Here is a 23,941-nt window from a genome sequence, read left to right on the forward strand (position 1 = left end):
CAATACAACAGTCATAATAAAGGGAAATCCTGATAGAGCATGTGCTCACTGCAGCGTTTTGGTGTTTAAATTCTTAAAGATGCTTAACATGACTAAGAATGAGAAGGAGAATCCTCAGCAACCTGATCCAAAATAGTCCTACAAGGTAAAACTGGAGCTCTCTTCTAAATCCAGCTGTGCCATGACTCTTCCACAACAGACAGCTTCAAGGGGCTGCACATGCAGTGCATTCACTCCATGTACTGCAAGTACACTTACTGTGAGACAGTGCTTCCACCTGAGACTGCTCTGACAGAAAAACAAAAAGCAAGCCAACAGAAGGAATGCAGTTCTGCCCAAAGACAGAAATACAGTCCAGATTTCCAGCTCTAACCTCCCAGCATGCTCACTAATTGAAATTCATTATTAAAGACTAAGCAATCTCTAAAAATTACTCAAAAAGCAAACCAGCAAGACACCTGTCTGTAAGACCATCTCAAAAATCAGCTGTTGGGAGCAGTAGAAGAGCTGGTGCTAATTTACAGATTCAAAGTTGTGTGATGATCACAGCAGTGATTTCTGCCCTTGAGCCTGGGATGTCACTTACAATTCAGCATTACAGTCACACCCTGAGTATTCAAGTGACTTTAAGTGCCTCTAACCAGAGCTCCAGGAGCTCTTAAGCAGTGCTAAGAACCTAAAAAAGAGTGACAACACACAAAAGTTTCAAGGTGCATTCAAGCAAAATGACCTAAGCAACCATCATGCTCACACAGCTGCTCTTTCTCTCAGGTCTTCTCTTCCTGTACAGTTTGAAAACAAATTCATCAGAAAGAGTCTCAGAGGGAAGATTTTTTAGTATCTATTTTTGATTAACACAAGATCAATTCCCCACTTTATACACGGCCAGATGGAGTGCCATGGAATCTGACAGGTGAGTGACACGGAAAGTCAGCACTGCTGCCCAAAAATGCCCAGGTTGGAGCTTTAGGAGAGCTGCACATGTGATGGTACAGGAACCACAAACATCACAGGGAGATTAACAGAACTGCTATGGATGTGCTAGCAAACCTGCATCTTATCCACAAAATACAAGCACATTCTGACAGCTCCCACTTCTCATCTTGCTCAGCAGTGCAACACCAGGCACTTTTCAAAACATTCCTATGGGAGAGTGATCAGACTTTACATTCCCTGCTGTTAGGGATGCCAGGGCAGAGAGCCTTGGGGTGAGCACTAAGGGGACAGACAGCAAAGGTGCTGCCATGGATGGCACCATTGACTGTAACAGTTTTACTGCAAGTCCTGAGAATGTATAAATGATTCCTGTGGCATCATTTGAACAAAAGCGTGTAATTCAAGATATGCCCAGCTCTTACTGTTGAGAAATTGTGCAACATACACAAGACAAAGAAGAATCTCTTAAATTACAAGTGCTTAATGCAGCAATACTGCAAGAGACAGCTCTAGGAAGTCACTAGTTCTCAGCATGCATTGCATGTAGCAGTGTGACTCATATCTCTTCTGGGAACTATTTATCAGAGAAAGAATCTGGATGACAGAGTTTCTGTAAGACACACACACACACAAAGGACAACTCCTGGGTACACAAACTTATCTTATCTGAGGACAGGTATGTGTTACACCCAAAAAGCATTTCCCAAGTAACAAGTGCCAAAGAAGACAAGCACATTTTGGAGCATTGTACTACAGCAGCTGAGGTTTGCTGCCTCCTAGTGATACCTATCCCAAGCCCCTCTTTGCTACTGTGATTCCTGTTCCAGATGAGCCAAAGCCACCAGTCTTAGACACTGCAAACACACATCATCTGCTGCCTCCCCTGCAGCAAGACCTAACTACACAACAGAACTATCAACTTGGGCAAGGCTGAAGTTGTACTCCTGAGAACACTGCTGTCCCTCAGCTGATGACATCCAGCCACTCAAACAACCAAGTAACAGTGTGTCCTGACAGCAGCTCTTCCCCAGCACATCTCTACTCACATCCGAGATCACATGCTAAATTGGATCAAAATATATAGCATGCTGTATGAGCTTCTTCCTAAAATAAGATATGCTACTAAACCTGAGTAAAGGCTGAATGAGGATTTTTTTAAAAAGGAAAATATATATTTAAAAATATGTAAAATTGGAAAAAAAAAAGAAATCCAGAGCACTTACCTGTATGGACTGATGGAATTCTAGCCACACCTCATGTGGCAATTCACTTTCAGGAATTGAAAGGAGTAGCTCAAAACAACTCCTGGAAAAGTAAGAGGCAAGTAAGCAAGCTACCTGAACAAATCCTGTCTTTATGATAGATAACATTTGTGACAGACATTACTTAACAGAGAAGTGACAGCAACGCTGAAATACATTTGACAGCATAAATAACTTAAAGGCCAACGGCAGCCCCAGATTTGGGCAGCCATCAATAGAGAGGAGCGCTCCTTTTCCCCGTGCACAACCTTCCTGGGATAAGATTGCTATCAGCAAAAAGGAACTCTGTCCAGTGCAGCTTAGGAACTTTGCACTACAGAATTTCTACTCTTCTGAAATGGAGGAGAACGTCAGACCTAATTGCTGTTCCTTCATTTAAACCATCAGGCTAATGCTGATTTTTAAGGAGAAAAAAAGAACAAGGAAATGACTGCAGACATTTAGAACATTCACTGTATCTCAGGGGAAAGTCTTGATCAACACTGACCAGTTTCTTTGGAGACAAAGCATTAAGGCTATTGCCTACACTGTTCACAAATGGGTTATCTAAGCTTACACTGAGCACACAGACAACAAAAACCCCAAGTGCTGCACAGAACAACGTCACCAAGTCAAACTGAAGGCATCAGCCACAACGCAGCATCTAGAGAAACCACAGGGCTGACGTACAGCAGGAAAGTTCCCACACTTCACCTCAACATTAAGAAAGAAAATCAGTCCAGGGCTCCCATACAAGAACCACACCAAATTGCTGCTCTAAGTTAGACCTACATTGTTCAACAGTTCTAATTCATGCTAATTATTGCTAAATACCTCCACTCCCAAATATTAATTAGAAGATGTGACTGGAGGACACACTGCTCCCAGAGACAGAAGAGCTAAATGTGGGGAAGGGGAAAAGACAGAGATGGCCATCAAGCACATGTGAGTTTGGGTACACCCAGCTTTGCTGTCAATGTGCTTTTCAAGATGCACACTTCATTTTCTTTTGTTAAAGACTCAACTGTCCTATCTACTTCCACTAATTTAATTTGGGGAAAAAAGCTTGCTGTAAAAATATTCTTTGATGTATGTACTAGTTATAGGAAGATAGCAGGCTTCAACTACAAGGCAAAATGAGGTTTCACAGAGCTTTTTCTGCAGTTAAGCACTTGGGTGCTACCTGGCCTATGGAGAGATTTTTAGACGTGATTCCCAAAGCATTATGTGAATACAGACTGAGATATCAGCCTGTGAAAATAAAAGGGCTGAGTTTATACCTAGAAAAATGTCATCTGCTGTAGCAACTCAGGACTGAGTTGAGCCAAGAAATCTCTGAGCCCTGCAGTCTCCTCCTGGAGCCATTTCTGAGGTGTGAAGCACACCACCACCTAACAGCTTACAGCACAGCCACAAAAGCCAACCAGAGATTTGTTGGGTTTCTTTTTTTTGCCAAGAAAAACAAGTCATTGTCTTTAATTTTTTGTTACAAGTTACTCATGTACAGCTGCACAAAGACTCTCTGTCCTCCCTTAGAAGAGGGAGGAACAGCCGTTCAGAGCAGCCCTGGATGAGAACACAAAACAAAGAAGATGCCATTCTCCCCAAAGGGAAAGTCAACTGCTACTGAGCAGAACAGCTCTGGCTTCAGCTCAGAACGCTGCTGGTTCTTCCTAACATCACTCTGTACAATTCAAAGGCACAATTTCATGGTGTAACTCTACTGAAAGCTGTTCAACCTTCCCACTCCTTTGTTCTGTTAAAGAACAAGGCCTTGGGGTTTCTCCTTCATTTCATGCTTTCTACCCATAACATACTCCCTGATTTCATGTTTTTTATTCTGCAGAGCAACTCTGAGTCAAATAAACCCAACGCTTCATATCTGCATACAATTATTACACTACCACTTTTATAGGCAGCAATTTAATTGTGTTAAAAGACCAGCAGGAATAATCCACCTGCAGCCAGAAGTTACTCTGCATTTGCTCTGAGTTGAATTAACCCTTAAGGACAGCCAGCAGAGCGGTACAGCTGAGTTAGTGAATTAAATTACAGCAGCTTATTAGACAGAATAATGCTGTGTTAGACATGTAAAGACAATGAACTACCACACCTGCCTCCTCACAGAGGTGCTATGAAAAGCAAGGGCTTTCCTCCTGGAAGCAATACACACATCAGACTCGCTGCTCTAACCACAGTTCTTTCTACTTAGACATTCAGGTCTCCTTTCTTCCACTGGTTGAAAAAGAACATCAAACACCTTGCTGAAGATGTGGAAATGCTGATGTCCCTTTCGAATGACTGCCTTAGCAGCTGGGGCTGGGTTGGGCAGATACTCCTCCCAGCCTCTATGATCCTGTGCTTTGCTGCTGTGGAAATGAGCATCCCGAATTCTATTTGATCCAAGGGCCACAACAAAGACCATTCCTTTTCCCTCACACTCACTCGCCCACCCTGCACACCACAAGCACTCCAAGCTTTCCTTCTATTTTCTAACGTTAAGCAATGGACCAGAACATCCCCACACTGCACCAGCATCAATTTTCAGGGGATGAGGGGAGTGTGACAGCAGTGTTTGTGTCTGTGGCAGCTCCCATCAGAACAGCACACTTCTATATCCCAAACCAAGTAATATTCTTCCTCCCTCACAGAACTTAACTTCAACCTCTAACTCTCTGCCTCAGCTCCTCTCTCCTTCCCATTTAAACTTATATAAAGATACAATGGGAGAGCTCAGAGTGAGGAAAAGAGCACACCTAAAACCCATGACACAGAACCACCCGTGACCTCACGCGTCGCCTCTTTCATTCCTCAGATTCCTCTCAACTGTAACCATAACAAGAACACGATGATTCTACCACACCAGCCACAAAGTGAGCCGAGTGCACAAGCTGCACCCTGAAAGATGAAAGAAGCTGTACTCCAGGCATCACTGACCCCACATACAAAGACAGAAGGCAAACCTAAAGCTAAATGAGTAGGAACCAGCGGAATAGGGATTAAAAAAAACGATGGGAATATGGTAAGAGAGTGAAAACTGCCAAGGTGTTTTGCAAAGAGATGTGCTGGGCACCAGCTGAGGCAGCTGCCTGGCCTGCAGCCCCACACCATCACAGCAGCAGCTACAAGCAATGTGACAAGAACTCATCCTAATAAAAAATGGATCTCTGTAAGATCAGCAGACTGCAGCCAAACAGATGGAAAAATAAGAAAAGCTGTCGCAGGAAATATGGAGAATAAAGCAGCTAATTTCAAATAGTCTGCTTTGGCAGTCGGTGAAAATACCAACACTCCATTCTCATTAGAGGTATTGATAATGAAATGCTTTCTTGGTTGCCACTAAAATACACAACTAAATCTCGTGATTTGTATGAAGCAGTAAAAAAATTACATTAAAGCCATTTTATTTAACCTTTGTCAGCAGATCTGGTAGAGATGCTGAAGCTGATGGAGTTCAAGGAGGACAAGGCTCTCAGATACAGGGGTTGAGTTTTGGGTGGTCTGTATAGAGTTGGACTCAATGATCTTTGTGGGCCCTTCCAACTTCTGACCTTCTATGGTGCCCCAATGGTGGCTGGTAAAACAGTGGGACTTACAAAATTAATAGAAGAGGATGCAATTGCCACGGCAACTCACGTCTGGTTAAATATCAGCAGGTCTTACATCAAGAAAATTTATCTGCAAAAGCTTAAAAAAGGATAATGCCATGCAAATCATCATCTAAGCTGTGAATGTCATCAATCCAAGGGACTGAATCACCGCCAGCTCCTGGAGTTCCTTAGAAGTGCAGATGCTGGTTATGGGCCGTTCCTCCTTTTGCTGAAGGAAGGTGGCTAAGTTGGGGTAAAATGTTACAAACGTTTTACAGTTTGTGGAATGAAATCAAGGCATTTATGGAATCCGAGAGAAATTCTGTGCCAGAACTTGAAGATTAAAAATGGCAGCTGGATTTAACATTTTGGGTGGGTTTGATCACTCCTTAAATGAGTGAAATGTGTCTGAAACGAGTCTTTGAGGTCAAAAATCAACTCATCAGTGTTATGCTTCAAACCAAACTGAATTATGGCAAGCTCAAGTTACGGCAAGCTCAAGTTATGGCAAATGATTTCATGCATTTTAATGTGTTGGCAAAACAGTCCTGTGAGCAGAGGAAAACACACAGCCCTACTTTCCATTCTGATAACAGAATTTGAAAATAGTTTTCAAAATTGCTGAGAAAGACATCAATTTTTTGTATATTTTTGACTCCAGTTTCAGTCAACATAAAAATATGAGCTGCCAGTCTTCAAGAGGAATGTGTAGAGTTGCAAATCAACTCAAAAGCCTGGCCTTGTCTCTTACCATAGGAAGACACCCCTCACTTCTCAGTCACACCTTATTCATGCCATCACCTTTTGGCAGTGCATCCATTTGTCAACAACTCTGCTTTCATGGATGAAGCACAGGAAGAGTAAAACTTCATCAGACATCTCTGACAACCCCCCGAGAGCTCCAGCCACTGCCATCAACCAGGCACTGATGCTTGGTTTCACAGCTACAAGGTCACACATCCCACTAGTTTTGTTGTGTTGTTGCTGCTCTTATTTCCTAATATATTTTTTATTAAAACAAGTTACTTTTGGCAACATTGGGATATATTATATATGAGGCCCAAGACAATTCCTCTTCACTCAGTGCAGCCCAGGAAACCACAAGGCCATGAGCTGAATGATTTACAGTGTAAGCTTTCAGTTTCCATGTTAGCATCTTAAATTAAACAAACAAGGAGAGGACTGTAAGGTAATCCAGGTGGGAAGGAATCTGATTTTATGTTTTTTATTTTTTTTTAGAAAAAAAATAAACTACTGCTAGTTCATATTTTCTCTTAACTCCAAATATTAAATAAAAAAAAAGCATCATAAGGAGATATCTGGTTCTGACTGATATTTCAAGTTCATCCATTACAAAACATGTTCTCAAAAACAACACTTGACTTCAGATCACTACTGGCAGAGAAAACAGAGAAAAATCAGCCCACTGAGAAACCAAACTACTCATATTTTACACAGAGCTTCATAGCTAAAGTTCAGAAACTTCGCCCTTCTGCCTTGAACAAAACCTCACCAGCAGTGCTGTTACCCTTCTGGGGTTAAGGCTGCTAACTGATGGCTTTGAAAGCCCTTACACTGCAGCTTTTGCAATCACAAACAGCACCCCTGCACTTGAAAGTGTCTGTGAGGAAGTAAGAGAAATTCCAGTTTTGCATCCACCAGTAAAAACAGGAACAAACAGGAGAACTGCTTTACAAGAATCGATCTGCTTTAAATCATCCGACTGCCTACAGACATTGGTCAGAGAGCTCAGGTTAAGGCACACGTGGCTTATATACACACAAAACTTCGTCTGTAACCAACACAAACAGCTTCTTGTTTTCAGAAGGGGATCTCCTCACAACTTCCTTGCACTACAAGCAGAAGGACACACAAAGGCAGCAATTGCACCAAGACCGATGCAGGTTTCTTCAGCTATGCATGAAAGTCTAGCATTAAAGCTTGCATTCAAAGAGAACTCAGCTTTTTCTACTAAAGAAATAATTTTTAGAACCTTTATGAAGGAACAGAGTCTTCTTAATACCTTTACACCTACCCAGGTAGGAGGAACAAGATAATACATCTTAAACATGGCTGTCAAGTATTACACTGCATTTCAACAAGTCGCCCATTCATTTGTAAAGTACTGTTTCTGCCTTTCTTTAAATGTATTTTAAAACACAGGTGTACCAACTTAACACTTACAGCACCAGCCTGCCCAGCACCAAGAGAACGTCCTCACATTCCGTGGTCAAGTAAGGCCGTGCGTTGGCAAAGCTTTGGATGGAGATCCGATATACTTCCAAAAAAGGTAAAATATGTTCTGATGCACCCCGACTGCCAGCGTAGTGAAGAAGTGTCTGAAAGAAAATGGGTTTTTGTTAGAAGGTCTCATAGCACACTTTTCTGTAAGGAACAAACATCATTGTGTGATATCCAGTAGAGATGGTGGGTGAATTCTGAAAGCGAATTCCTATTCTAAAGGAGGGCTTCTTCTGTGCAAGTGTCACCCAGGCAGATCCACACATGTAGCAGTGGATCACAGCAGCACCAAGGTTGGAAGAGACTCCAAGATCATCCAATCCAACTGTCCACCTCGAATCATAGAATGGCTGGGCTGAAAAGGCCCACAGTGCTCATCCAGCTCCAACCCCTGCTGTGTGCAGGTTGCCAACCAGCAGCCCAGGCTGCCCAAAGCCACATCCAGCCTGGCCCTGAATGCCTGCAGGGATGGGGATCCACAGCCTCCTTGGGCAACCTGTGCCAGTGCCTCACCACCCTCTGGGTGAAAAACTCCCTCCTAATATCCAACCTAAACCTCCCCTGTCTCAGTTTAAGACCACCTCCCACCAATACTTTCCACTAAACCACATCCCTCAGTAAAACATCCCAACACTGAGATTAAGAACATCTATCAAGCTGTACTGTATTAAAGACACACATACATCAATGCAACAAACATGAGGCCATCAGTAGAACACTACAGAACTACAGAACCCAGATCATACCATTCTGTACCCATGTTCCAAACACAGGCACAGTACTGAAGAAGCCACCTAAAATCCAGCCTGCTTTAAGAAAAATAGTACAGTTTTGACAGTAGCATTTCTTCAGCTTCTTAGACCTCCAATCAATAGCGTGTTGTTTTCCTACCAACCACTGCATAACACAGAGCAGGCAGGGTGCTGAGCTAAGGACAGTGCAGTCCTGCTTCCAGGCAGCACCTCCTCTCTGAAGGCAGGCACCCTGCAGCTGCTGTTCTCACCAACTACAACCTCCTCCAGGCCAAACCAAGTACCAACATTAAGGTCAGCTCCAAAGAAAAAAAGGCAACAATGCTGAGCTTTGGGCAATCCTCAGGGCCAAGACTGTATGGGAAGAGTTTAGTTGTCACAGGGGCTTGGACAAGTCCTATCACTTCAGGCTGTGCCTCTGTACCTTGAAATAACGTGTGATTACATCAGACTGTGACAGGACATGGCTGACCAGGCACGACGGTGAGCCTGCTAAAATACATGCAGTCGTTACAGTGGTCAGAAACTTCTGAAGTGTTTGACATAGCAAGAAATAAGCAGCTAGTTCCACGCTGTTCTGTGCACTGCCCAATGCTGTGTCAGTGATCTCAGCCATACCTTAACAGTCCCAGGGTCAAAGAATGCAGACATCCACTCCACCAGCACACCCACATGGGATGTTTAACAATGAAATCTATGGAAATACTAAAACTAAGACTGTTCTGCAGGCTGTTCTCCCAGAACTCAGTAATACAACCCCTGTGTGAATTCAACCATAAACTAACCCAAACCACAACGTTAACAGTTTTGAAGAGGCTGGAAGTTTACAGAAACCATCCTTTAAAACCACACAAAGCTCATTAACAAAAGCAATGAGTTACTAATGGTTGTTTACTGATGTAAGTGCCTCTCTAAGAAACTAGTGGAGGATTTAATATACAAAATAAGGCATTAGAAGAATTACGAAGGCTGTCAAGCCGTAATTCCTTGAGCTACTCACAAGACTGATGACTATCATGAAATCACGTATCCAGAAACCCTGCTAGGAGTCTATCATTATAGAAATAAAATATACTGATCACTGTACCTGACTAAAACTACATCCATTAATGGCAGCTTACCCAATTTAGTACTTGCTTATGACAGGCACGTGCATCATTTTCAGGCTGGAGGGGCTCTGAGCACCACATGGAGCTGTGGGGGTCCCTGCTCACTGCTGGCAGTTGGACTGGATGGCCTTTAAAGATCCTCTCCAACCCAAACAATTCAGTGACTATGATTCTATGGCACTACAAGGCTGTAAAACGTTCTACAATGTTTCCCAAAAGTATACTCGTTTGCTAGAAAACACTACACCCTTCCCCTTAGTGCTATCTTACCACTGAGGTCATCTACAGTCAGCAATTCTTTGAGCAGCCAACGAGCTGGAATTTCTCCTGGAGCAGACAGACACTGAAACCATCACTACATCCTCTTTCCTTTGACTACAGCCACAGATGTAACCAGAGTGGGACACAGACAACAGAGGCCACAAGCACCCACCTACAGCACAACCCACAGACTGACCCAGCTCCTCAGTTCTGCACTGATTCCCAAGCAGGTATTGCAGCACTGCAGGGCACAGGTGCACTTCTCACAAAGCTGTTCTTACACCAGCTTTGAGTTTAACATAAATACAAAGACATCTCCTCTTTAACAGCCTTGATCACAGCTGCAAGTCCTCCAACAGTTTCACCCACCCAACTGGTGCTGAGGATCAACAGATGAGGTTCTTCGAGGTGCTGCACGCTCTGCCTCATTGACACTGCTTCCTATTTACAACACAGCAACCTCATGTACGCACAACCTGACCCTACCAGTTGGTGTCTGTGTATATAGACTTACCCCAACAGACTTGTTCCTCATAATGTGAACGTGCAGTGCATCACAACAGTGCAGAGCCAACCCACTATTTAGTGCCGAGACACTTAGCTGTGTCATCCTGACCACTCATCTCCCTCTCCTGCCCAAGAGGTAGGTGACCAAGAAGGCAGCATCATCAGACACTGCTCCCAGAAGGAGCTGCAGGAAAGCAGCACAAGTTTCTGTGTTGCCAACGCTGCTTCTCTGTGCACAGAGCAGTCTGGATACTATTTGGTTCACCATCTGTTGTGCCCTGACGGCATCCATTGCTCCCACAGTGCCAGATGTACCCACAGGATGGCAAATCCCGAAGTATTTTAATGGCCCCCACCACAACTACACCTCCAGACCCTACTTAAACACAGCTGAAGTGAGTTTCTCTCTAGGCAAGACCTGCTGCAGTTCAATGAGCAGATGGCAAGATATCAGTGGTGGCCTCCAAGATGTTAAGTACCTCAATTCAACTTTCTATTAAGTTTAACTTAGAAGCAGACATTCAGTCCTTGAGAAGTTTTATCACTAGAGCTCTGTGCCACATCCACAAACATCCCCAGTTGGAAGGGGAAACAGCGATGTAAAATCATACCCTCCCATAGCATAGTTTGACAGCACAACATCACAAACTCACACCCCACTGAAGTGGCTGGATGTCAGCCCAACAACTGCACGCCCTCCCCTGGATCTCTAAGAGAACAATCATGGCAATCAGAACTGTCCAAAACTGATGACAGCACTGGATAAGTTTATTCTGGGCAACCAAATGAATACAAGTGTTGGTCATCTTGACAGTATCTGCCAAACATCTGCCAAATCCTTGTTCCAACGCTTGGCTGCAGTAAACAGCACTGGAGGTCATTTTTGTAAAGCCTGAAACAAGGCAGAAGTAACACATTTTACAGAGATTTCCATGTAAACATATGGTCATCTCAGTGCACAAGTAACTTGGGAGATAACTGCAGTGTGTGTGAGCTGCACTCTGAAGTTTGCAAAACACAAATACCAGAACCTAACAAACCTTTGCAGCACTGAGCACCCTCACTAAGTTCACAGACAGCATCAAGTTGGGGGAAGCATCGATCTGCCTGAGGGTAGGAAGGTGCAATGGAGGGAGCTAGGCAGGCTGGTTGCTGGGCTGAGGCAGATGGGATGAGCTTCAGTGAGACAGAGTGCTGCACTTTGGTCACAACAGCCCCATGTAATGCTGTGGGCTTGGGGCACAGCAGCCAAGAGCTGTGAAGAGAAGGACCTGGGGCTGTTGGTGACACTTGGTTGGATGCGAGCCAGCAGGGTGCCCAGGTGGCCAAGAAACCCCACGGCATCCTGGCTGTGTCAGCAGCAATGCAGCCTGCAGGAGGTGACCATCCCTCTGTGCTGGCACTGCTGGAGCTGCACATCAGTGCTGTGCTCAGCCCTGAGCCTCTCACTGTGAGAAAGACATGGAAGGTCTGGAGTGTGTGCAGAGAAGGGAACAGAGCTGTGAGGGATCTGAAGCATGGTGCTGGGGAGCAGCTGAGGGAATGGGATGGGTCCACCTGGAGAAGAGGAGCTCAGGAAAGACCTCACTATTCTCTACAACTGCCTGAAAAGAGGTCGTGGGGAGGTGGGAGTCGGCCTCTGCTTTTGTTAACAGTGATAGGATGAGAGGTGATGTCCTCAAGTTGCACCAGGGGAGGGTCAGGTTGGGTATTAGGAAGATCATCTCAGAATCAGCAGTGATGCAGTGGCAGAGGCTGCACAGGGAGTGGTGGAGTCACCATCCCCACTCCATCCCCACTCCAGGTGCTCCAGAACCATGGGGAGGTGGCATTGAGGGACACAGTCCATCAGCAATACTGTGGTGGGTGGATGGTTGGATTGAATAATCTCAGAGGTCTTTTCCAACCTTATTGATTCTCCGATTTCCCCAAAAGAACAGCATGGCCAAGCACACAGCCTACAGGTGTAAAACAACCCTGTGAGGACTAACACCACATTTCAGACACCCGTGAGGCTGTTGGCCACAGTCAGCAGCTGGTGTTGCCCTTCCATTCAGAAAGGAAGGCCGGGTGGGAGCACTGGCTGGCAGGCTGGGTTTTAAGCACAGAACGCTTTCGGATTGAAGAGGAAAAGCACCCAAACCCAACAACAACAGATGATGTAACCGCACAGCTCTCACTAACAGATGCCGTTCAGGAAGCAATAACTCATTAACCGCACAGATTACTATATCACAAATATGTCACGTTCACCCATAACGCTTAAACAAGCTCAAGAACTTAATGATTTAATTCAAAAATCGTTCATCACCGGCATTAAACCACCGCTCACTCCGAGCACTGACCCGGACGCAGCACAACGGGCAGCCGGCCGGCCAGACTCCCACACGGCGCCGTTTCCAACCGCGATGAACGCAGAACGTCCCGTCCGTCCCCCCCCAACCCCCCGATGCCCCGCGCGGCCCAAAGGCGCAACGCTCCGCCTCACCGCACCGGCGGCCCCGCACCGCGACGCCGCGACAGCACCCCCCCCGCCGCACTCCGCCAACTCCCGCCGCACTGAAGTCTCGCAACGACCTCACCGCGCTGAGAGGCCCCTCGCCGCGGCCCGTACCTGGCAGAAGCCGCGGCAGTAGGCCCGGGACGACGCCTCCGACACTTCCTGCTCGCACAGTTCCGTCTGCAGCTGCCACAGCCGGCCCCGCAGCGCCGCCACCAGCCGCGCCATCTCGGCCCGCGGAGCCGCCTCGGCCTCAGCGTCCGCCATCTGCGCTCGGCCCCGCCGCGCGTAGGCACGGGTCACGTGACGGCGCCGCCGACCTCAGCGGCCCGGGACGGCGGCACGTGATGTGCACGTGATGCGACGCACAGCGGCGCTGAGCACGTGAGCGGAAATAGCGCAAGGGTACGGGATGAGCTCTTCCGGGGGCAGCCGGAAGCGTGTCGCTGTGGGGTGAAGTCAGTGCGGATGTGAGGGGGTGGCAGATCGTAACGGCGCCGATGACGTCACAGCCCTAACGTCGGAGTTGTCGCGTGTCGTGAGGTATTTCGCCGCGTTTGTGGGGGTGCATCCGTAATTCTGCGCCCGCGCGGAAATAAAAGGCGGAGGAAATGCCTGATGGGGTCCGTTCTGGTGATGGTGCGTGAAGGCTGCCGGGGGGTCTGGATGGAGAGTGCTCTGGGTGGAGAGTCCCGGCGGCTCTGGGGGCCGGGGTGGCCAGCAGGGACAGAGAGGGGGTTGTCTCTCTCTACTCTGCCCCCGTGAGGCCCGATCTGCAGTACCGTGTCCTTCGTATTGGAGCCCCCAGTACAACAAGGACAGAGAGCTGTTGGAGAGGGTCCAGAGGAGCCACAAAGATCAGGGGACTGGAGCACCTCCCCTACAAAGACAGGCTGAGGGAGCTGGGCTTGTTCAGCATGGAGAAAAGAAGGCTGTGGGGTGACCTCAGTGCAGCCTGCAGTACCTAAAGGGAGCCTACAGACAGGAGGGGAATCAACTCTTTGAAAGGGGGGATAACAGCAGGACAAGGGGAAACGCTTTGAAGTTGAGGGAGGGATTTAGGTTGGATGTCAGGGGGAAGTTCTTTGCTATGAGAGTGGTGAGGTGCTGGAACAGCTGCCCAGAGAGGTTGTGGATGTCCCCTCCTTGGGGGTGTTCAGGGCCAGGTTGGATGGGGCCCTGGCAGCTTGGGCTGGTGTTAAATGTGGAGATTGGAGGCCTTGCGTGTGGAGATTCATGATCCTTGAGGTCCCTTCCAACCCTGGCCTTTCTGTGGAGGCAGGACGAGGGGCTTCCCTATGTTTGGGGCTGTACTCAGCTGAGCACTCCAGGCACGGGGGCTCTTCCCCCTAGGAAGCAGTGTGTGGCAGTCAGCTCACAGCAGCCCTCTGGGAGGGTCCCAGGACAGAGCTGTGGGGCGTGGTTGTGAGGTAGTAATTAGGCAGCCAAGAGGGAGCACTATCGGGCAGTCATGGGGGGCAGAGATATGGTGCAGAGCCGTGGGACGGGTTGGGGTCATCTACAGGCTGGGGTTGGGAGGGTTCAAAGGCAGGAGAGTGAGCTGTGGGAATGGGGCCGTGGCCATTGGTCTGGATCCAGCTTCTTCTGTGGGTCAGGGTTTGGAGCTGGGGGAGGGTAAGGGTTGTGTAATATTGTCTCCTCTGGGCAAGTTATGGGAAATGGGAGTGGTTGAACACAGTCTACCCCCCCTCCCCACAGGTGGGGCCTTGTTAAGTCTGAAGCTCATTAAGCACAGTGATGCTAATGAGCTCCCCCAATGGTACCCCAGAAGTCCCACCACCCCATACTGCCCCATCTCAACCACCCATGGAAGTTCACAAAACTGGGAGAGACACAACTTTATTCGGGGGGGGGAGGGGGTACAGATTGGGGTAGGAGGGTCCAGTTGAGCTCCTATAGGAGTCCAATGGCGAGGACCCTTGGGGGGAGTCCTGCCGTGGTGGGGAGTCACAGGGGGGTGAAGCGCAGGACCCCCCCCCAGGTGTCGCCGTAACCAGGGCTGAATGCGGAAGAGGCTGATGGCGAAATCCCTGGGGTGGTGGCCAGGGGGGGCTGGGGCACGGAGCAGCCCCCCCTCGGCATTGCGGCCCCCCCTGTAGCATGGATTGAAGGTGCCCCAGCTCAGGACCCCCACCTGCAGGGAGGGAGAGATTGGGGAGCCCCAAATGGGTGGGGAGGGGGGATTGGAGGGGGGGATTCAGGCCCCCCCTATAGCACTCACCTGGAGGAAACGGTGGCGGCGTTCCACAAAGAGGGAACCTCCGGATTCACCTGGGAACATTTGGGGACATTGGGGTATGGGGATATGGGGACAGTACAGTGACATGGGGACAATATGGGGGCATGGGAATGTGGCGATGGGGGTATTTGGTGCCCTCACACACACCTTTGCAGGCTGCATCTTCCTGCTCACTGCTGCTCTCCTGCCCACTGCACAGGAACCGTTCTGTCACCACATCCTTCACAGAGGCATTAGCATGGGGCATCCCAGGCTGCACTGCACCCGTCAGGCAGGAGGCACGCTGTGGGGCAGAGGCACGCTATGGGGCAGGATCCTGCTGTGGGGCAGAGCCCTCCTTGGACTCTTCCTTGTTGTGGAGGGTGTTTGGGGCCCACTATGGGGTAGAGCTGTGCCTTGGGGCAGCCCCACACCTCCTCCTGCTCCTTGATCCTGACGCTCAACCTCTTGCCCTCCAGTGACACAAACTCGGCGGGGACACGAGTGTGGCCCAACAGCTCCACCTCTGGAGGACATTTGGGGACATGGGGATAATATGGGGATGTATGGGGGGGCTGGGGACATGGGGATGGTGACACAGGGATATGGGACATTGTGAAATTTGGGGATATTGGAACAAAATGAAGACTTTTGGGGACGATGTGGAGATGGGGAAATGGGGATGTAGGGATAGGGAGACAATAATGGGGGGATACAGACACAGGGATATGAGGCACTGTGACATTTGGCAATATGAGGAGAGTGGGAACGGAGATACAGGGAGGTGGGGATGATGTTGGGTGCCCCACCTTGCTTCTGGCATGTGGTCCCTGGTGCCATTCTCAGAGCTCTGTTTGCATCCTCAGTGCAGGGTATGCAGATGCGCCTTTTTTGGGGGGGGAATTAGATTTCTTAGGGGGGTCAGAAACCCCTCAACATCAACCTGCCCCCCCCAGCCCCACTATCCCACTCACCTGGGGACCCCTGTGTCTCCCACCTCCTTCTCCAGCTCCACCAGGGCCACATCATAGTCGTAGAATTCAGGGACCCCCTGTGCCGCCCTCCCCCGGATATCAAAGTCCTCATGGAGGTTCCACCCTCGGATGGAAACCTCCTGACCCCCTGCTGCAGACCCCCAAAAATGGGAATCGGGGGGGAGTCCCAATGGGGGTGGAGAGGTCCTGGATTTTGGGGTCCCAGTGGGCTGGGGGGGCTCTGGGATCAGGATGAAGGAGTCCCCACTTTTGGGGCCTTACCCAGCTTGGCGCTCCAGTCATGGGGGCTTTCACCCCCCAGGAAGCAGTGGGCAGCCGTCAGCACCCAGCGGCCCCCCAGAAGGGTCCCTGCACAACGCTGCTGCACTCCAGTCTGGGAAAGTAATGGGGAAGGGGATGCAAGAACACGGGTCTGCATTGGAATCCCCTGTCCCCACTGGGTCCTCCCATCCCCAACGGACTCCTCTACCCCCAATGATCCTTCATGACTTCCCCCCAATCCCTAAAGGATCCCAACAGTCTGTAATGGATCCTCCCAACCCCGGTCATTCCCCAGTACATTCCCCCATCCTTACTGGATCCCTCAATCCCCAATGGTTCCTCCCTCCATCCTCAACGAATCCCCAATAAATATTCCTTTGACCCCCAACATTCCCCAAAGGATCCCTCATCCAAGATGGTACCCAAAGCGTTCCCCTCCATCCTCAATTGCCCCTAGTGGATCATCTCCAACCCAAACAGATCCTCCCCAGTGCCCACCCTCAGTACAACGTGCCACGGTGGTCGGGCAGTGCCAGCAGGGATGATGACACCGCAGAGGTCCCCGATGGCAGTGGCACTCAGAGCCCCCTCCAGTGCCTGGCGCAGTGCCGACGCATCTGCCAGCTTGAAGGCATGGCGCTCATCCCGGCGGTGCGAGGCCACTGCCTCCAGCTCAGCCATGTCCACCTCCAGGGTCCCCACCCCAAAAGCATAGATGTCTGGGGGTGAGAGGTCAGGGGGTGAGAAAGGGAGCAGGGGACACCTGGAGCAGGGTTTGGAGAACCTGAGTTGGGATTGAGTGCAATGAAGGTGGCTGAAGGCCTCAGAAGTGGGGTCTGGATGTCTCACATGAAAATTGGAGCACGTAGAGCAGGGCTTGGGGCATCTAGAACAGGGTTCAGGGCACTGCAACAGGGTTAAGGGCCCCCAGAATGGGGTTTGGGCCATCTGTCACAGGGTGTGATAATAAGTACGGGGTTAGAGGCACCAAATTGAGGGTTGGTGACCCAGGATGGGGCACTGGCCCTGGAGATAGGAGTAAACCAGGGTGTTGACCCCACTGCTGGTGCAACAGCAAATAGTGGCCAGGGCAAAGGGACACTGGGGGCAGGGATGTGGAGACAGGATGGCCTCCAGATGCCCAAAGCCCAACTCAGGTCCCCAGAACCACTGAGGACACCTCAACCCTATTCCTCAGCTCTCCAAAGCCACTCCCAAGGTCCCCAAACCCTACCTTGATGTCCCCACTCCCCCATCCATATCCCCATTGGTGTCCACATGGCCCCGCGGATGTCCCCAGTCTAGCTCTGAGGTCCCCCACATCACCTTTGAGGTGCCCAGTTCTACCTCAGGTGTTCTCAAGCCCCAACTGAGATCCTCAAATCCACTTCAGAGATCCACAAAGCCAACCTTAGTGTCCCCATCTCCCTGCTGGTGTCCCCACACACCCACCCAGGTACTCCTCGCGGTCGTCTCTGATCTCCAGCACATCCTCAATCTTGGCCACCGCATCCCGGGGATGTCCGCCAACGTTGAACCTCCCTAAGGGGCAGCAGATGGAGCTCAGCCCAGCCCCACAGCACCCACCCAAGCGCTGTCCCCTCATTGTCCCCACCATCTGTCAGCAGGATGACGACATGCCGCATGTTCCTCCACGCGTTGGGTTGGCCGTCACGCGTTGACCGCTCCTTTTGGAAGAGGATCATGTGGTAGACCTCCAACAGCGCCCCATGCATGTTGGTCCCCGTTGCGTTCCTGTGCACTGAGGGGACAACACCATGTCACTGTGTCCCCAGTGCGTTCCCAACTTTGGGGTCGCCCACTGTGGGGATGTACCACCAAAGTTCATGGCCTCCAAGCGCGCGATGACTTCGTCAGCATCAGAAGCGTCGTCTTCGATGGTGGAGATGATGACATGCGTGTGGGTGGCAAAGGAGACGATGGCAAACCTGAGGGGCACCTCGAAGCTGCTGAGCTGTGGGGCAGCAGGGGGATGAGGACAGCTCAGGGCACCCATTCCAGACCTCTATCCTGTAGGACTTACCCCCTTGGTCATATTCCATCTCCTCGGGGTCTTGTCTCATCCCATCATTGGTCCCTGTGGTCTTACCCTCATCCTGTGGTCTCACCCCATCTCCTCATCTCTCCATGATCCCCCTATAGTCCCACCTCTTCTCCCCATGGTCCCACCCCATCTCCCCTCCCCATCCCCCGTGGTCTCCCCATGATCCCACCCCGCTGTCCCCTCGCACCCTATCCACGATGGCCACCGCGCTCTGCCGGAAGAGCTCAAAGTTGTCCTGTTGGACGCTGCCAGAAGCATCCAGAAGCACATAGACATGGAGGGACTCATTGCGGCTCAGTACAATGCGGCGTCCCAGGGACTTGTCTGTCACCACAGTGTCACCGTGAGGTCATTGTGATGATGTCACCGTGGTGTCATCACAGCGTCCCCCAGCTCACCATTGTCAGCGTGGGCACCCGCCAGCTCCAGGATGGAGGCAAAGGAAGAGCCAAGGCCACTGCTGATGTCCTCAGGGAGGTCGAAGGAGTAGGGGTCTGTGGGGACATTTGGGGATGTGGGAAATTGTGACATTTTGGGGAAGTGGGAATGTGGAGACAATATGAGGACATTTGGGAACATTATGGGGATGTGGAGATATACGGGGACACTTGGGGACATGCAGACATTTGGGGACTTAGGAACGTGGGTATCTGGAACACAGGAAAAAGGGAAAAATATGAGGATATTTAGGGACATGGGAATATGGCACATGGGGATACAGGACATGGGGATTTTGGGGGACACGGGGGTATTTGGGAACATGGATATATGGGACATATGAGGACCTGGGGACATGGGGACACAGTGCCACTCACGGCGGCAGGTGGGTTCAGGCCCGGACCACCTCCCAGTCTCCATGCAGTGGCGCCGGGAAGGTCCCAGAAGCTGCAGCCCTGCCCCACAGTGCACCCGAACCTCGGCTCCATGGTGCCGTCCCCCGCCCGTTGTCACCCCCCCCGCTGGTGTCGCAGGGGGGGGACAGTCACCTTCTAGGGGGAGAATCAGTGGAGGTAGCCCTTGACCCCCTCCCCAAGGGACCCACACACCTCAGAGGGATGACCCCCAACCCCACAGAGACTCCCCAACCCCATAGGAATCCTCCCATCTAACTCCTATCTCCCCTCCCCCCCAGGCCCTTAGGGTCTCTTGACAAACCCCAAGGACCCCATAACCCCCCAGATATTTTTTCCTTTCCCCTCAGCCTCACAGGGACCACTGAGTCCCTCCCAAGCAACCCACCTATCCATCCCATGAAGACTCCCCCCACCAGCCCCCCCAATCCCCCAGACTCATGTTCCTTACCCCCCCCCCAGCCCTATAAAGACCCTCCAACCCCTGTCGTCCCCCCATCCTCCTGAAGAACTCTGGGGACTCTATGAGGAATTCTGGGGTCTGTAAGAGGAACTTTACACCCTTCCTACCCCCCCCCCCCCCCCCCCGAGGTATTTTGGAGCGTCATTGAGAGATTTGGGGGTGATGATAAGGGCTCTGCCCACACTCTTAACATCCCCTTCTGGAAAGGATTTTGGGGCCCTTATGAAGGATTTTAGGGCTTTTGAGGTGTTTGCCCCATCCCACAGATATATTTCACTCCCTCTTCAGAAGAACTTCGGGATCTCTGTGGGGATTTTGCCACCCCCCGAAGGATGTGGGGGCTTTTATGTGAGGGATTTTGCCCTCACACCAGAAGCATTTGGAACTATCTATAGAAGATTCTGTCCCTCCTCACAAGTATATTGGGGTATATACAGGGATTTGGGGAGCTCCCAAGAATTTTGGGGCATTTAAGACAATTTTAAAGACCTTGAGGGATTTGGGTGCCTTGTTGAAGATTTCTGGGGTCTCTTCGAGTGATTTTGAGGTCTCCCAGGGATATTTTGGCCCCGCAAAATAATTTTGGGGCATTTCCTGGAGGCTTGGGGGCCTTTTGGAGGGATTTCGGGCCCTTTCGATGGGTTTTAGGGCTTCTCCCACTCACCGCCGTCGTCGCACACGGGGGGGGCGTCGCTCCAGACACCCCCGGTTCTGCAGCGCAGTTCCGCGGCCCCTCGCAGCACGAAGCCGTCGTCACACGAGAAGCGGAGGACGCTGCCGGAGGGGTACGCGGGAAAGCGCGGCTCCACGGTGCCGTGAGGGAAAGAGAGCGGCGCGGGGCAACGGAGCGCTGCGGGGGGTGAGGGGCGGCAGTGAACCCCACAGCAAAACGGCCGCGGGGTTCTGTTTCCCCCCCGGACCCCATTTCAGGCGGACCCCTGTGGAAATTCCCAATTGCGGGGAATCCCAAACGCAGGAAAATCATTTTTTCATCAGTTTCCTACCCGGCCCCTATTGGACGTGCACCCACTTCCTGCCTAACCCGGAATTCGCCCGCCACTTCCGACCCCCAACCGGAAGTTGGCCTCCCGCAACCTATTTCGCACCTCGGCAGCGGACGGGCTCCGAGCGGCCCTTCGGGGGACTGCAGCGCTGCCGTGTTCGGCCCGGGGGGTGCGGGTAAGTGCCAGGGGGGCACTGCGGGGCGCAGCGGGGAGAGGCGGAGGGCGTCACGGGGAACACCGCGAGGAGCAGCAGCACCCACAGAGCCATAGCCGGGAACTGAGGACCCCGAGGGAGAAACGCGGGGTTAACGGGGCCGAGGGAGGGGGGGGCAAAGGGAAGGCCCTGCCCTCCGCCAGGGGCGGCTCTGCACTGTGGGTCCGCCCCCGGGGCCTAACGGAGGGGAACGCTGCTAAGGGGGCGGTGCGGCGCAGGATGATGACGTCATCACCACCGTCCTGTTGCGATTATCTCGAAGTGACAGCGAGGCGCGAGGGGGCGAGGATGAGAAGGGACGTGGGGGGGGGCAGCGATGACGTCACGACAGCTTCTCTCCCCGGGTTGAGGCCCACGTGATCTCCCAGTTCTCCCCCAGTGCCCCCATTATCGCCAGTTTCTCCACACTGTTCCCAGTTTTTCCTTCCTGTTACCCCATGTAGCCTCCACTGATTCCAGTTTCCCCCTGTTAACCCTATTGCCCCTACCACTCCAAGTGTCCCCAGTTCCCCCACTGCTGCCCAGTTCTCTCATTGCTCCCATTAACCCCATAGAGCTGAATTTCCTTGAGAATGGATCTGGTTATGTGGTATGTCCCAGCCAACATGAAATATTTCCTTTAACTACCAAATATGGAGAAAGGTGAGGAGCAAGGTCCGTCTGCACATCTGTCTGCAGGGGACGTGCCTCTAAACTTTGAATTGATCCTATCCTTAACTTTCTGCTTTGTATAATACTCCATTTGTACACATGGATGAAGCTTTTTCCTCCACTCAAATCAAGGTTTTTAGACAGGTGGAGTTTGTGTTTAGAGGGATGGGCATCCCTGTCACATGGGAGAGAAATACATCTGCTGATTACACTCTCTAGGCCAACAAAAGTAGTGCTGTCTTGTACTTTCTTGGCCAGATTCCTTCCAATGTGGTCACTGTGGTCCCACTTGAGGCTAAGTGAAGTGTCCACACAACCACAACTCTGCATTACTTACAGTACCACTCTATTTTGCTTTCTTAACCAAGGGTTTCAAGTTTCATGTTGGTTCCACGTGCCACTTAACAAGGCAGGGCATTTTATCATCCTTTCCACTTCCCCATTCAGATTTATCTTTCCACATTGGTACCCAATGTCCAGGCCCTACCAGAGATCATAAATTCGTATCAGTAGTAAAATGAGTGCAGCAACAGGGATGGATAATCTGGTGTACAAACCACCTTCACTGTGTATTCATTGTCATGCAAATATGTGATCATTCAGCGTAGGCTTCAGCGCAGCGTTTTTCATTGAGGCATTTCCTTCTTTATTTTGAGAACTCTCAGAAATACAAAGAAAATGTATTTAAAGAAATAATGAATAAATATAAGAATGCATGGCAGCATAAAAGTAGTAAAAACAGGGACATTCCCAGTGCCAACATGCACACCTTCCTGTGGAGCGTGCTAATTGCTTATTTTCTTGCATGGGAAAGGACCATATGACCAAGACCTAAAACAGTGAATTTCCTGGAGAAAATATTTCTGAATTGTCAGGATTCAGTGAATCCCTTCAGTTCTGGAAGAATTCTGTAGCTCATAAATAATGGATCTTCTTGCTATTTTGACTTGCCATGGAAGCAGGTGATTGTGAAGGTAGGTATGAATGTGATCACTGTCGTCTTCTTTGCTGCTGTGCCAGCTAACAGTGAAGCTTTGTTTTTTTCTTTTGAGGTGGGTGCTGAGTTGAACTGTGATTGTCATCCCCTCATGGGACAACTGGGAAGGCATCACTGGAGAAGGAGAACCACAGGCAGACTTTGGAGAACAGTGAAAGGAGAGGTAAAAAGCTTTGAGTATCTTGGTAAGTTCCCTGCTGTTACTTGGATGCTTGGTTGCTGTTTGATGCCCACAATTTGAATGTTTCTCAAACCAGGCAATGTGAATAATTTAATGAATTTTAGACCAATGGAAAGAAGACTCAGTGCACACAGTGATTGAAGTACTGCCCTTGGGGAGTTAGAAGAGGGAAACACAGCCACTCGTTGCAGAGAGATGAAAGAAAGAGGTGGTTTGCCAGTTCTCAATGGGTAAAAGGCTGAGAACAGTACAGTTCTCAATGGGAAAAAAAACCAACACTCAGATAAGTGAAAATCTCTTCTGGAGTAGTTTGTCACAGGTGCCTCCACAAGCTCATGGTCTGCCAGCTAAAGGCAATCATGAATCATTTCCCAGAATAAATATCTTCATTTCATGCATTATTCTTATGCTCTGCTCCCGGTTTTATTTTCATGGAATACAAAATCCCTCTTTCTTCTCATGTGATTCCTTTAATGGCATCTGAAGTATCATATTTGCCTATGCAGCTTCAGCCTGTACAGAGTTTGAGTGACCTGAAAAGAAACTTTCTTTTTTCAGAGAGGAATTGTGCTGGTGATTTCTGCAGGCTTACAAATATCTGTTATCTGTAGCCCATGTCACAAGCAATTGCAGCCATCTTAGGACTCGACTTCCCACCATCAAGGTGGGTGACAGATGGTGTTGGAAGTGAGGTGTGCGTGTCCTGCACCTCAGAAAAACACTGCAGGCTTCCAGCCATCTGTTGTGCTTAATTCTTAAGTCACTGGCCTGCTCCCTTTGGCATCCTCTGCTGCTCAACATGGAGGCATAACGTGCAGCTGAGGGCTGGGAAGAGAGCAGGGGTTAAATGAGACTGACAGGGCACCATCCAGAACCACCTGGG

At 50.0% G+C, this 23,941-nt stretch overlaps 2 protein-coding genes across 2 annotated transcripts in view; both read right to left on the bottom strand.

Annotated features, from left to right (window-relative positions):
• The window catches only part of RLF (RLF zinc finger), a 28,263-nt gene extending 14,755 nt beyond the window's left edge, over positions 1 to 13,508 (bottom strand). Inside the window, exons 1-3 of the mRNA XM_048968970.1 lie at positions 13,252 to 13,508; positions 7,952 to 8,106; positions 2,160 to 2,241 (exon numbers count right to left, since the gene is read on the bottom strand). Of these exons, the coding sequence (XP_048824927.1) occupies positions 2,160 to 2,241; positions 7,952 to 8,106; positions 13,252 to 13,404 (390 nt within the window). The 5' untranslated portion in view covers positions 13,405 to 13,508. The remainder of the gene's footprint in view (positions 1 to 2,159; positions 2,242 to 7,951; positions 8,107 to 13,251) is intronic.
• On the bottom strand, positions 13,459 to 22,920 carry C2 (complement C2). Its single transcript, XM_048925555.1, has 17 exons — positions 21,118 to 22,920; positions 20,676 to 20,861; positions 19,513 to 19,686; positions 19,096 to 19,191; positions 18,885 to 19,021; positions 18,469 to 18,607; positions 18,248 to 18,394; positions 18,085 to 18,174; positions 17,131 to 17,351; positions 16,633 to 16,744; positions 16,351 to 16,501; positions 16,186 to 16,262; positions 15,811 to 15,902; positions 15,545 to 15,680; positions 15,380 to 15,429; positions 14,842 to 15,292; positions 13,459 to 13,583 (listed from the first exon to the last, which is right to left on the bottom strand). The coding sequence occupies exons 1-17, from the start codon at positions 21,281 to 21,283 to the stop codon at positions 13,459 to 13,461; spliced, it is 2,550 nt and encodes an 849-aa protein (XP_048781512.1). The 5' UTR covers positions 21,284 to 22,920.
• Between the last annotated feature and the right edge of the window lie 1,021 nt (positions 22,921 to 23,941).

The sequence above is a fragment of the Lagopus muta genome, chromosome 23, assembly GCF_023343835.1.
Source record: "Lagopus muta isolate bLagMut1 chromosome 23, bLagMut1 primary, whole genome shotgun sequence".
NCBI classification, from domain to species: domain Eukaryota; kingdom Metazoa; phylum Chordata; class Aves; order Galliformes; family Phasianidae; genus Lagopus; species Lagopus muta.